Raw genomic sequence first — 13803 nt, 5'->3', positions numbered from 1 at the left:
GTTCTGCCACAGTGAACAGAATAGTACATGGTACTGCACCTTCGTGTCAAACCCTGACTCATTTTATCAATGCATAAGCAAAGACTAGCTTCTAATGCTACTAAAACTTGACAACATGACAGGTTTTAAAAGTTATCTGCTAAAAAATACACGATGTTACCAAATGCTTCTCTCACCGTGGTTCCCAAATGCACACAGACTCAGTGTGATTCTAGACCACAACCACTATACCTAGGAGTTTACCAAAACTCATTCACTAGTCTAGAAGAGTTAATGGTACTGAACACAATCTACATATTTAAGTACAGCACGTCGGTGTCAAAGCATGACTCATTTAATCAACGCATAAGCAAAGACTGGATTCTAATGCTACTAAAACTTCACAACATGACAGGTTTTTAAAAAGTTATCTGTCAGCAAATACATGATGTCCCCAAATGCTTCTCTCACACTGATCCCAAATACACACTTACTCACACTGTGATTCTAGACAAGCACCACTATCCCTAGGAGTTTACCAAAACTCATTCGCTACAGTGCAAGTGGTAAGGGAACTGCACACAATCTACATATTTCAGGACTGCACTTTACTGTCAAAGCCTGACTCATTTAATCAAATCTTAAGCCATAACTGTCTTCTAATGCTACTAAAACTTCACAACAGCCACTCGCACACCAACTTACTTAACCAAACGCACTCACCCATATAACCACTGACGCACCCAGTCGCCGACGCACCCAGTCGCCGACACCAATACAGCCACTCACACAGACACTAAGTTGCCCACTCGCCAATACAGCCACTAAGTCGCCCACTCCCCAATACAGCCACTGACAGACACACACACTCACACAGCGACTTACATAAACTGTTAAAAAAAAAAAAAAAAAGTAATCACTTAGTAGTAGTAGTAGTAGTAGTAGTAGTAGGATACAAAGTATACAAATTTAGCTTTTGTGGTATTAATATATACATTTTACACAAGTTTAGAAAACTCTCAGTCACTGGATGATGTAATTTAGTAATGCTATTTGAATTGTCATCAGTGATGTCACTGACCATGTCATAAGTGATGTAATATGTGAGGTCATTGCAGGGGCGCAAGTTATATTTGGCCCAGGTAACTTTAAATTTCTCTGGTTTTGTACGAGTGAACATTTGAGCCGAACTATAACGTCCATGTAATCTTTTGATTTTTTTTCAGTTAATGTTTTTGGGGTACTACATACATTGAGATTAAACAATCATACATGTATGTTTTATATTTGATATATGCTCCTGGGTAACTGCGCATGGGCAGGACTAGTCGGTGCTTATGACTTGCAGTATTACCCTGTAAGAGAACTAGGTTTACAGGTAAGCAATTTATACTTTCTTGTAACACACTTTTGAAATTTGCATTGGGAGCTAGTCATTCTTGTTTTGGTAATCTGGTATAGGCCCGAAATTTAAAGTGCATTGTGTCGTAATGGTGTTCACTTTTTCATGTGAATTAAATACTGACTGTAGATTGTTTAATTCTCAGGTCTTCTGATGTGCCAAAAGTGTACAGTAGCTTTGGCAGCAAGGTAAGTGCATTTGGTGATTTTAAAAACCTAGGACTTAAGTCAGTAAGGTAGGTTTCATGGCAAGGAGCGGCTGGTATAGGGTAACTTGCTGGCAGTGAAATGGTGATTGCTTTGGCTGCAACCACCTCAGTTTTACAATGGCTAACCGTTTTGTCTGTTGGGGATTTAAAGATTGGCAATCAAATATGTTTGTCTAGTTTCAGGTTGAATAATTAAGCCTTCAATGTTCTGCTACTTTAAGTCGAGCTTGTTTTTCCAAGCAACAAAATTACTCCTGCGTTTTTGAGAGGCACTTGCGTGTCTTAAAATACTACAAGACCACTGGAGTTATGTTTAAAGGTTTACACCTCTTCCTGGTTTAGAAATGTAAAGCAACCAAAGCTTCTCAATGTCAGTGAGCAACATGAACCCAGGACAATGACGAGACTTCATAAGGCCCTTTAGCGGTCTCAGTATTTGGTGGCGATTGATCTGGTGATCAAAGGGTGTGGTCCAGTATCTGATTTAAAGAGAAAAATCTAAAGCTTGAGACTCAATACCAAAGTTGGTTAACAAAGTGTGAGCTTTTTTGATAGCCGATCCTTGATGAAGAAAGCTTCAGGAGTTGTGTACATGATGGGTGTTTGCGGGCGGAGGGAGTCCAGACTAGCAACTGTACAGACTAGCTGGTAATTGGTCTGGCGTACATATGAAACCTGCACATACGTGAATGCTAACAAAAGTGAACTACCTGTAGTGGGCTATTGTGGACTTTTTTAAGGCTGTAAAGCACAGTTGACACATCCTCACTACACCTTTTCTCAACTATTTTGTCCTCACTAGTGGTTGATGCACACATTGCGTGCTATACTTTTGAAAGTGTTTGAAAAGGTCCTAGAAAATCAAGTTTTGTCTGTCCCATAATACATTTGCTCCAGTAATCTTGATCATGACATTCATGGCTTTTATTTATTTTACTTGGTGAAATAATTAATGCAATTTGATGTTTTCCATCTTTTTTAGCTTGAAAAACTTCTGGGTGAAATACTACTTTGTTTGCAGTCTCGCTACTCGGGGGCACATGAAAGCGATCTACTGGAGGATATTTCGCCTTTGCTATGTGTGGTATTTCTGCACAAAAATAAGCAAATTCGTAACCAAACAGCACAGTTCTGGAATGCAACTTTTGCTAAAACAACAGGGCTGCTGTACCCAGCAGAATTGAAGTAAGACCTATTTCTATCATCATTTTATTATGAAGTGTCCCAATGGAAGGAATTATAAGATCTTTTTTTTTTTGCCTGAAAATTCCTTTGTCATGATTCAAAGTGACCACACACATGAAACTAGACGGTCTTGGTGCCAGTAATCCCATGTTGAAAGCGTGTATTTCAGTAACCCTGTAAGTGCCTAAATTCTTTCAAGGAATTTTGTTTAGAAGAGCCTGTTAACTAAGGGTGTGCAAAACAAAATGCTTGTGAGAAACTTTCCACGCCCATATTTGTTGTGCAAAATGTGCCAAGACAAAGTCACTTAAGTTCTGTACACCTCACTTCCGGGAATGGCTCGTTAAGAATTCCAAGCTGCCCTGAAAGTCCCAATAAAGACTCATTTAAAGCTTCAAGCCCAGTCAGTGCTCCAGGATGTTGGATACACGTCTGAGCTCAAATGTCTCCCTTTGTCACTCTGTGTACACAGATTACAAGAAAGGCTAGTTGACTTCCCCATCATAATAGGGCAAGGTTGTGGGTGACCTGCTGCCCATCCAGTTGCTCTCCCTGTGTGATGCAAAGATCCTGGAAGCCCTTTAAAATTGGCCTGGTGGCTAGTCCTCTGCTCTTGATGGGGTGGAAAGTGGTGCCGGAAACTCGGAGCAAAGCTCTGGTTGGATCTGCCTGGGGTCCATGTGCTGGACAGCAACATAGCAGAGTTCCTGGAGAGTGCTCTCCAGATTTGCCAGGCTGAAAAGACATGAACTGGACCTTGGTCAGTGCTCTACTGTTTCCCCTCAAATGAAGGCCTCACAGACTTTGGGGTCTATGTGCAGGCCTGTTGCATCTTGAGTGCCCTTGGTGGGATTCTGCAGGGCTGGGGGTGGTTCCCCTACTTGGCTGGGGCAAAGAGCTTTGACATGGTCCTGGGCCAGATCACCAGCTGGCCATGAGGTGCAAACCCCAGGCCTCCATTTTCTTTGCCTGTTGTGTGGCAATGTTTCTGTGGCAGTGTCCTATGGACCTCAGGAGGGCTCCCTTGCTTTATGTGGATAAACTGACTGGTCACTAGGTCAGAGTTCCAACTGGCCTGGGCTGCAGTCCTCCGACGCTGGGCTCCATTCTCCAGCCTGCTGTATTGCAAAGTGCCCTGGATAGGTTTCTGCTAGCTCAGTGACAGCCTCCACTTGGCTGGGATAAGAAGCTCAGACCAAGGGCCGAAGCCCAACTCCGGCTGGCCAAAAGGTGCACGCCCCCAGCCCTCGACTCCATTCTCCCAGCCGCCAACTCGCAAAGTGTCATGGACAGGGTCCTGCAGGCACTTGGAAGGCTCCACTGCATCACTGGTTTAAAAAGCTCTGACCGGCGACCGGTCGGATCTGGCAGGCCCCAAGCAAGGGTCCCTTGGATCTATGCACTGGCAGCTGTTTTTATGCACCGGCTGCTGTCGGTGAGTATGCAGGATAGTCTTCCACAGGCCTGTGGAGGGCTCCCCTGATTTGCCATGGTGGAAAGCTTTAAAGGGTGCTGTAGGAATCTGGCTCTGAATATGGTATGCCACTAGGTGATTATACCGTGCTAAGAGTCAGTGTTCCCCAAAAATGTCAGTGTAAAACCCAAAGTGCTCGATTAGTGATAGTCTGGGCGAGCAGCCTTGGGCCTAACCCAGAGGAGTATAAGACATTTATTGCACACAAATGACCAATAACTGACACCCAACTCAAAAAGAGAATCCACATACATTTTATAAAAATAAGCTTTGTTCGTATTTTTTCAGACCAAGATAAGGTAAGTACGTTTAGAACTAAAAAAAAACTTTTCACTTCAAAAAGTCACTTGGTGGAATTTCTGAACAGTTCAATGTTACCCTATGGAGGAAAACAATAATGTTGTTCAACAGGTAAATACAACACTTACAACTCAAGTCTTTGGGCCCAAAAGTCATTAACAAGGGTCAGGTGAGTACCAAAACTGCACCACCAGCATAGGTGCAGCCCGGTGCACAGGTCAAAATCTTAGTTTGGCCCAATATGTTTCAATGGAGACTGGGGGTACTTCAAGCCACACTACTTGCAGGTGAGTAAGTCTGTTGCAGAGGCCAAGCATTAGGGGTTAGGTCAAGCATGGGGTACACAGCAGCACCAAACCTAAACCACGAGCATCACGGGGGTGGCTGGGACCAGGATGCAATTTCAGGGTTGTTGCCATATTATTTTCAGTGAGGATTCTATTTTCAACAAATATGCTGCAGGTGTTGCATCGGAGGTTGCAGGAGGGACACCATCAGTTCAGCTCACAATGGCCCAGGGGCTTCAGTTTTAGGGGTTCCTTTTGACGTCAGAGTATTCTTAACGGAGCCGTCGTGGTCAGTGGGAGCCTCTGGATTCCTGCTGCAGGCGCTGTCGCGCAGGCGAGGAGAGGTCAGCCAACACTGGATTTGAGATCACAATCGCTGGGGAGAGTTCACTGAATAAATGAGCCACTCCGACTTGGGCCGTGGGCATTGGGTGCAGAGTGGGATGATCGGCCTGGATCCGAATACCTTGGAGTTGATTTCTTCTGAACAGTTACGCTGTCCACAGTAGATTGGAGTCTTTTTCGAAGCAGCAGTCCTCCTAGGGTTTTCGGAGGTTGCTGGCTGCAAGACAGGTCGCAGGTTTGTCGAAGCTGGATGCAGGCTGGTAGGGCTGGGGCCGAGGCAGTAGTCAGTAAATATTTAGTTCCCATTTAGCCAGGTATTTTTTAACCCACTAGTAGACCATCCCACTCTTATACAATCATTTACCTTATAGTTTACATCTTACAAAGTGCTCTCACGTCTTCATTCCACAGCGGGCGGGAAGAACCAGATGTTGAATCATGCCACCATGGAACATCTTGGTGGGTGTTATTTTAAGAAAACTTACTGTTTTCTTTAAAACTATAAAGGTCACTGTGAAGATGGCAAGTTCTAAAGCAGTGGCACTCTTGTTTGTTCGATTAAGTAAAGGAGGCTGAGTCCTCTGTAAACTGACCTCTTTCTCACCTATTGTGCTTGATTCTAACCAGTAATAGAGCCAGGCTTCCCAGATTTGCTATTTTGATGCTTCAAGCACATCCAAGGCTCATGGAAGATGGCACATATGCTTGAATGTCCACCTTCTGTCACCCTGTACGCAGGCACTACAAGAAGCCATATTAGTAGGAATAAGTCTGTTAGTTCTCCATAGGCCCCAAAGGTCCTGGCCAACCTGACCTGGGAAAGCTGGAGCTAGTCCAGGAACCAGCATTCCTTGAGAGCGAGCAGGGTCTAGAAATAAACAAGCGGGCATATATGATAGACCTCTAGCCCCAGATTCCTTACCTTTAAATTTCCCAGGTGTCAGACTGGATCTGGAAGATTTTTCTTTGAGCAATGCCCCTGCATTCCAATGGGTGGTGTTGGGCAGCTCCACGTGACTTATGTCAGTCCCAGAAATTACGTCTGCATCACCTATATAGGGGCAAACTCAACACACAAACATAAATTCTTCTCTTTCCTTGCCCATCCAGCGCTGATCCGTGAAGAGAGCTACCCTTTGTTACTTTTTGACAGGATTTTTTCAACTCGGTCGACTCCCTTTTTGGTGCGTAGGAGTCATGTCGAGGAAGACTTCAGGTTTCAAGCGGTACGGTGCCTGCTACTGCGCCACGTCGGTGACACACTCATTTGGTTGGTTTGTGGTGTCTGGAGGGCCAACATAACTCCAAGTTGTCCTCCGGCTGCTGGGCCATGACTCCGAAGGCTTTGAGGGAGTGGTCCCAAAAGCTATACCCTGTCACATGTATCCTCAGTCACTGTCCCGATTGAAAGGAAGGTCCGACACTGCCCCAGGAGTCCCAAGTGCTTTTCATCCCACTCATTAGTTGAGACATTCAGGTAAGTGGCATAAAAAACAGAGGTCGAAGCGTGCTTTGACTTCTACCAGGCTGAAGGAGGCTCGGCGTTGAGTTCTCATTCCCCGGGCTCTGTGCCTGTGTTGGCTCAGCTCCTCCCCGCTTTTCTGGGAGCCGGAGCAACTCCCCTCTCAAATGAAAGACTTTTAATGGTCCATCCGCCTCATTATTGAGCAGCCTGACCACTCTGGTGAGCCTTTAGGTATCGAGGGGGCCCATTGGGTTCCAATCCGATTTGGCTCCCCCATGGATTCGGACATGGATCCAGACTGGTGCCGGCTGGGACATTGTGACCTTCCCCGACGCCTATGTGCCCACCGGCGGGCGGCATTAGCCCCATTCTGATTCCAGGCGGACCCAGAGCCGGTACCCTGTCAACTGTCTCGGATTATGACCCCAACCGGACCTTCAGGTACTAGGTAGCTTCTTGAGCCTTATTCTGAATGCCAAGAGTGGGAGAAGATGGGGAGGGGTCGCTGAACCCTTTAGAAGACTAGCCTTACAAGGAAATGTACTTGTATGAGTCATTGGGTGGAGCCAGCTGAATGGAAACTTCCCCAGATACTGGCATGCTTTCTCCCCCTACTGGGTCTACGGAAGAGGGAGCGCTGTATGCTATGGAGCTGCAAAAGGCGACTGATGTCCTTGGCCTTCAGCTTCCTTCAGTGGCGGTAAAGACGAACATGTTGACAGAGGTGCTACAGAAAGGGGATTCCTCCTCGGAACCCTTGCTCCCATTCAATGAGGCCCTCATGTACGTCCTACTGGTATCATGGGGCTCCTGTGAATAGGATGATTGCTCACCCCCTGCCCTGGGCAACCCAAACTTCTTCACTACCCACCCCACCTCTACAGGAAATCCAAGGGGCTGGGCAATTGTGGCAGGGATTTTTCTTTTCCCGTCTGCCAGCCTTGTATTGTGGTTGGTAGACACTCCATTCGTATTTGCCCGTTATTCTCACACTGAGCGAAATGGTAGCGCAAGTGCTGCCACAGGTTCCTGAGAAGGCCCAGGCTGTCCTTTCCCAAGCAGTGTCAGATGGGAAAGATGCAGCAAAGTTCGCCATTGGGTGTAGTTTAGACATGATAGACTCGCTGGGCAGAGCAAATTCATCGACCGTGGCTATTAGATGCCACGCCTGGCTGAGAGCATCTGGCTTTTCGGGGGATGTCCAGGCCTTTGATGGCAACAGTCTCCTTGGAGACTTGGAAAACCTGACACTGTAGTGCTTTAAGGACACACAGGCTACGGCTACGACCTTTGGCCTCTCAGCTTCTGCCCTCCTAGTCTTGCCAGACCATGAGTGTCCAGTTGGTGGCAGGATCATCCATCACTTCCACCAGTTGCAAATAATTACACAGGACAGGTGGGTCCTACAGACAGTCCAAAAAGAAGACTTCCTCCCCTTCTAGATCACCTGGCCCCTCCGTGCCCCAATCCTACGACATGCTGACAGAGGATCATTTAATTTTGCTCCAAAACCAATTCACGACTCTGTAGGCTTAGGGAGCCATAGAGAGGGTCCTGGCGCCAGAAGTAAGCTGTGGTTGTTATTCCCGCTACTTTCTGGTCCCAAAAAAGAACTAGGCCCATCAGCTTATCCTAGACGCAAGAACCCTCAACTACGTCCCCAAAACGGAAAAATTCAAGATGCTCACACTAGCTCAGGTACTGTCTGCCCTGTACCCTTGAGACTGGATGGTAGCGTTGGACTTGCAGGATGCCTACTTTTACATTCCCGTCCTGCCTGTGGTTTATGGTAGTCCACAAGCATTTTCAGTTCACCGTGTACTCTTGGCCTTACCAGCCCCCCTCTGTTTTTCACGAACGTGATGGCGTTGGTAGCAGCTCATCTTCGCATATCAGGGGTTGCCAGTATTCTCCCTATCTCGACTACTGACTGCTGATGGCAGGCTTGCACCAGGCTGTCGTCTCTCACCTCCAGACTAAGGCAAACCACCTACATTCGATGCGGTTCACTATTAATGTGCCAAAGTCACACCTGACTCCTTCTCAGATGCTACTTTTCATCTAAGTTGCTCTGGACACAGTGCAGTTTCGGGCTCATTTTCCTAAGTGGGGAGTCCAGGGCTCTGCAGTGGGACCTGACATTCCATTGGGCACAGCATCTTGGCAATCTCTCCAACGTTGTCCTGGTCACTGAGGGAACTGTACAAGACCTGCCGTGGTGGCTGACAAACCACAATTGGGTCAGGGGCAGACCCCTCTCCCTTCCCCAACCAGATCTCACAGTAGTGACAGATTCATCACTTCTGGGATGAGGTGGCCATCTGGGAGAGGTGGAGATCAGAGGGCTCTGGTCTCCGGTGGAATTCTGACTCCATCAACATGCTGGAACTTCAAGCAATTCCATAGACATTGAAAGCCTTTCTAACGTCCGTCAAAGGAAGGCTAGATCAAGTGTTCACAAACCACACAACCGCTGTATGATCTGCAACAAACAGGGCAGAGTAGGGTTTAGGTAAGATTTATCCCTGGTGGTTCAACACCTGGCAGGTTCCCTTAGCTGTCGATGCCTTGAGGATCACAAATGATGTCTCCATCCAGAGGTGGCACAAAGTCTTTCAGCAGTGTGGAGAGCCTTAGTTGAATCTGTCCACTTCTGCAGAGCTTGAGAAATATCAGTAATTTTGCTCGCTGACGTTTCCAAGGCGGCGCTCACTTGCAGACTTTTTGTCTCAAGTGGAGCTCGGGTCTATGTGCCCCTTTCCTCTCATACCACTCCTGCCCAGAGTTCTCAAGAAGATCAGGAATGACCGGGCCCAAATCACCCTTTTGACTCCGGACTGGGCCTGGAGAGTCTGGTACCCCGAGCTTCTGCAACGATCCTCTAATCAGGATGCCACTTTAGGAGCATCTTCTGTCACAGCAGCAGGGGAGGGTCCTCCACCCAAACCTGTCAAATCTAAAACTTCTTACGTGGAGCTTGAGAGACGGCAGTTGACCACTTTCGACATTCCTCCAAAAGTTTGCAATGCTATTCTGGCAGCCAGGTGTCCGTCCAATAAGATGGTATACGCATACCGATGGAAGAAATTTGTAATCTGTTGTATAGTGAAGTCTAATGATCCTCTTTATACTTCCCTTTTTGATGTTTTATTGTTTATTTGACCCTTGCCCAGCAGGGCTCTGCTCTGGGCACCTTGAAAGGGTATTTGTCTGCTTTACCGGAGACTGCCAGGCCAACCCTCTTAAAGTAACTCATTGTACATGTATGCCTCAAAGACCTTGTACATATCTTTCAAACTTCCCCATTCGTTACGCCTCAGTGGGACCTTGATTTGGTTCTCCTTTTCCTCATGTGCTATTTTTGAGCCCCTGCATAATTGCCCCCTCTGGCTGCTCACTTTAAAAACAGCCTATTTGGTGGCAATCACCTCAGCCAGGAGGTTTAGTGAGCTGCAGGCCTTATTGTTCAATCTCCCTTTTTGACGATATTCCCTCACAAATTGACACTAGAGCCTCTCTTCTCCAGATAGTGGTTACACCTTTTCATGTAGGACAATCTGTCACCTTGCCCACTTTCTACTCTCCTCCACATCCCTCTATGGGAGAGAAGCCACTCCACCGCCTGGATGCAAAACGAGTGTTGTGGTTCTACCTTGACGGCACGATTTCTAGGGGGACGAGCAACTTAGTGGGGGATGTTGGTGTCATGAGTTTGGCAGTGCAGAAAAGGGCCAGCTCATGATGGGTAGTTTGCTGCATTAAGATCTGCTGCGCTTTGGTGAAAAAGCAACCTCCTGAAGGCTTAAGAGGTCATTCCACCAGATCTAAAGCTGGGACCACTGCGTTAGCACATGGAGCCCGGTCCTGGAGACCTGCCAGAGATGTGGGCATCCCTGCAAACGTTGACCAAACACTACTGCTTGCAGTCAGGTCTGCTGAGACGGGCACTACGTCTGTTCGGTCCTGTAGTTTTCTTAGTTTAGAATGTCTGCAGTCCTCCACCAGGGGATGGTATTGCTTGGGTATCTATTCAAAGGTAAGGAATCTGCGAATAGATCTCTCTATCAGATGGACATGCTACTTACCTTTGGTAATGCCTTATCTGGTAAAGACTTGATGTAGCTGCAGATTCCTTCTCGACCCACCCATCCTCCCCGCCCTACGTACAAGTTTCTAGGCTCCAGGCTGGTCCCTTTCAGGGACCTAGTGTTTTTTTAAACGCATCAATGCTGGTACTGGTCATGGCCCTGCGTTACTTGCGTGGAAAGTTGTGAAAAGTAACTGCAGGCGGCGCATCAAGATGGCACCTATATAGCTATATAGGTCACTTTTGATGCGGCTGCTGACTAATTGTAGGGCTGACTGCCACCACCCACCGGCATGCAGGAGTATTGCTTAGAGAAAAATCTTCGAGATCCAGTCTGACGCCTGGGAAATTAAAAGGTAAGGAATCTGCTGCTAGATCATGTCTCTACCAGATAAGGCATTACCATTTGGCCCATTTTGGGCTGGACTGCTTGGCCAGCATTGGCTGTTTCAAGCAAAGTTTTCACCCCACTTCGGAATATTAGACTCTAGAAATTTCCTTATGAGGAAGCCTACCTCTGAAGTGGGCCCTGCCATCCAGCAGAGCGAAGGACCAGTTGCCTGGCAACTTATCCCGCAAAGGATCTGACCGGAGTGGATGAAGGGTTTGGATGATGCTAGACTTGGATGCAGCCTGGTGACCCAGGACCAGTCTGCCACGTCATTGCCCTTTTTCTACCCAATGTATTTGTGCAGCAGCTGGGTCATGCTGATGGTGAGTCAATCCCTGTCTCACTCAAACCGCACCTAGGCCCTGCCTCTCAATTACATTTACGCAGAGAAGGCAGGGCGCTGGTGCTTGTGGGATTGCTCTGTCCACGAGCGCCTACACTTAGTAGAGCCTCCACACCCATGCAGGCACTCAGTGTAGCACTCTGGGAAAGCCATATGAGGTGCCTCCTCCAGCTTACCTAGGTGGTGCTGCCAGTAGCTTATGCTTTTGTCAGATTAAGCCATTACCTACGGCTGGCGCAGTGACTGATTAAATGACTTATGATTGATTTGATTGCTTGTTTTGTTACTTGGATAACTGGAGCCAAGGCATAAGGCCCAGTACCTCTCCTTGTGTGCTGGCCACATAGGTGTGTATCGGGTGGAGGCGGGGTCCTCTTCCCCCACCAAAGGGGGCCCTGCTACTGCATACGAGGGCTGGGTATAGGGTACCCCTTGGCGGTGGTACCGGGAGGGGCTCAATATGACAGAAAGCCCTTCCCAGATCAGACTCACCTAACACGATCTTGGGTTACCGATTAGCAGTGCTTCCTTGCTGTCAGGGCCCTATCTGGGCTTTAGGTGAGAGGAGTGGCCTATTCTAGGCCATAGAGCAGCCTGGAATGGGAAGGAGCTGTGGCCATAAGTAAACTCCCAAAGCAGTACAAAAGGGGGTGGTGATGGACGGAGCATCAGAACCAATCAAACACTCACACCCAGTCAACAGATGTGGGTTCTTTAGCCCACTCTGCCACCCCAGTTCAGACATGGCCATATGCAAATCAGTCTGACCCTGTGCCTCATGGGAACAGTCCAGCCCGAACTGCCAAGCCATGCCTTCCCTGGACCGGAAACAAGCTTCCTAGGACCGGTTTCTGGCATTTCAGCCAGGCTTGCTTGATTCCAGTGGCAAAGTGAGCAAGGGACTCACGTATGCTCAGACGTGAGTCCCGTGCTCTCCATGCCACTGGAATCAAGCTATTCTGGCTGAAGAGGGGTGTAACCCTGAAACCGGTCCTAGGATGCTTGTTTCCAGTCCAGGGAGGACCTGGCCTGGCAGTTCGGGCTGGACTGTTCTCATAGGGCACAGGGTCAAGACTGATTTGCATATGGCTGGGTCCAAACTGGAATGGCATGGTGAGCAAAAAAAACGATGGATTTAGGCCCAGATCTCTGTACTGGGGTGAATGTATGACATTGTTCTCCATTCTGTCCATCAATAGTTCTTTTTGCATAAATAAACTCCCAGCTCCTCTCTGCAGACTCCTTCCCATTCAGAGATGTCCCGGACGTGAACCCAATCAGTTGCAGTCAGTGTTCGCTTCGTAGGGTGAGTGGTTGGTGCTCTGGCCAATCGGGCGTAGACATGTCCCGACCATGCTGGTAGTTGTGTGAGCTGTTCCTTCGGCAGTGGATCACCGTTCTCTTCTCCACCAGTGTGGCCTTCTCTGCATGTGACCCAGCCTGGTGACTCTGTTCATGGCCGCTTTCTTGACTGAAAACTGTTCATGCTCAGGGCTCCAGCCCTGGCACCCAATGACCGTGGCAGGTGGTGAATGGCTGACGTGCAGGTAGAGCGACCCTCCCTCATTGTGAGGTGACAGGGGTTTGAAGACTCTCGTAGGCCCACCTGGGTGTCGAGGTGTGGGGTGGGACTCCTGGGCCAAGTGCTTAGAAATGGTTTAATGTTTTGAGGCAGATTGCCAGAGGGGAAGATGGACTTGGGGCGCCATGTTTCCTTACTGCGTGTACAGCTGCCTTCATCTCAGTGTATCATTAGCTCATGCACAGGGCCCGAAGCAGTGTGGCAGCCTCCACGTGCAGTATGCAAGATTTTAGTTGTAGGGTAAGGCCTCTCCCAAAACAACCCCCTCTTACAGTCAGCATGAGTAATTTGCTTGAATCAGGGCATCATTGGACAGGGGCTTCCAATTCCAGTCCACAATTTGTTGGCTCTCTGGTTGGCCCCAGCCATGTGCTTGGGGAGCCAGATGAGGGGTGGGATAGCTGGGCAGCAGTCCACTAGGTGCACCTTGGGAGGGTTTGGGGGGGAGGGGGACTGGTGGCTGTGGTGGTGAAGCCATGGCTTTCACCTGGGAGCCTTGATTCTGGTAGTCCTTGGCAAGGACTTTAGCACCCCTGTAAGGCAATGGTAAATGGTTCTCCTGATACCCAGAGCATGAGGTCCTAAAGAGGCTCCCTAACGGCTACGGCATTTATTGTGCCACCCAATTAGACCCCTCACCAAACTCATGCAGATTGCCATTGCAGGCTGTATGAAATGGTGCAAACCATGAGTAAAAAGACAACATGGCACACATCCTTGTGTGCCATGCCTGCAGACACTGCATGCAGTATAGG

General features: G+C 48.1%; 1 protein-coding gene across 5 annotated transcripts in view; it reads left to right on the top strand.

Moving 5' to 3' along the window:
• The window catches only part of RIF1 (replication timing regulatory factor 1), a 442844-nt gene that overhangs the window by 233962 nt on the left and 195079 nt on the right, over positions 1 to 13803 (top strand). For all 5 annotated transcript variants that reach the window (XM_085645596.1, XM_085645592.1, XM_085645595.1 and 2 more), the window contains 2 exons: positions 1527 to 1569; positions 2572 to 2774. In XM_085645596.1, the coding sequence (XP_085501722.1) occupies positions 1527 to 1569; positions 2572 to 2774 (246 nt within the window). The remainder of the gene's footprint in view (positions 1 to 1526; positions 1570 to 2571; positions 2775 to 13803) is intronic.

The sequence above is a fragment of the Triturus cristatus genome, chromosome 3_1, assembly GCF_964204655.1.
Source record: "Triturus cristatus chromosome 3_1, aTriCri1.1, whole genome shotgun sequence".
Taxonomy (NCBI): domain Eukaryota; kingdom Metazoa; phylum Chordata; class Amphibia; order Caudata; family Salamandridae; genus Triturus; species Triturus cristatus.
Note: the sequence above shows the minus strand (reverse complement) of the source record. Positions and strands in the feature narration are given on the sequence as shown.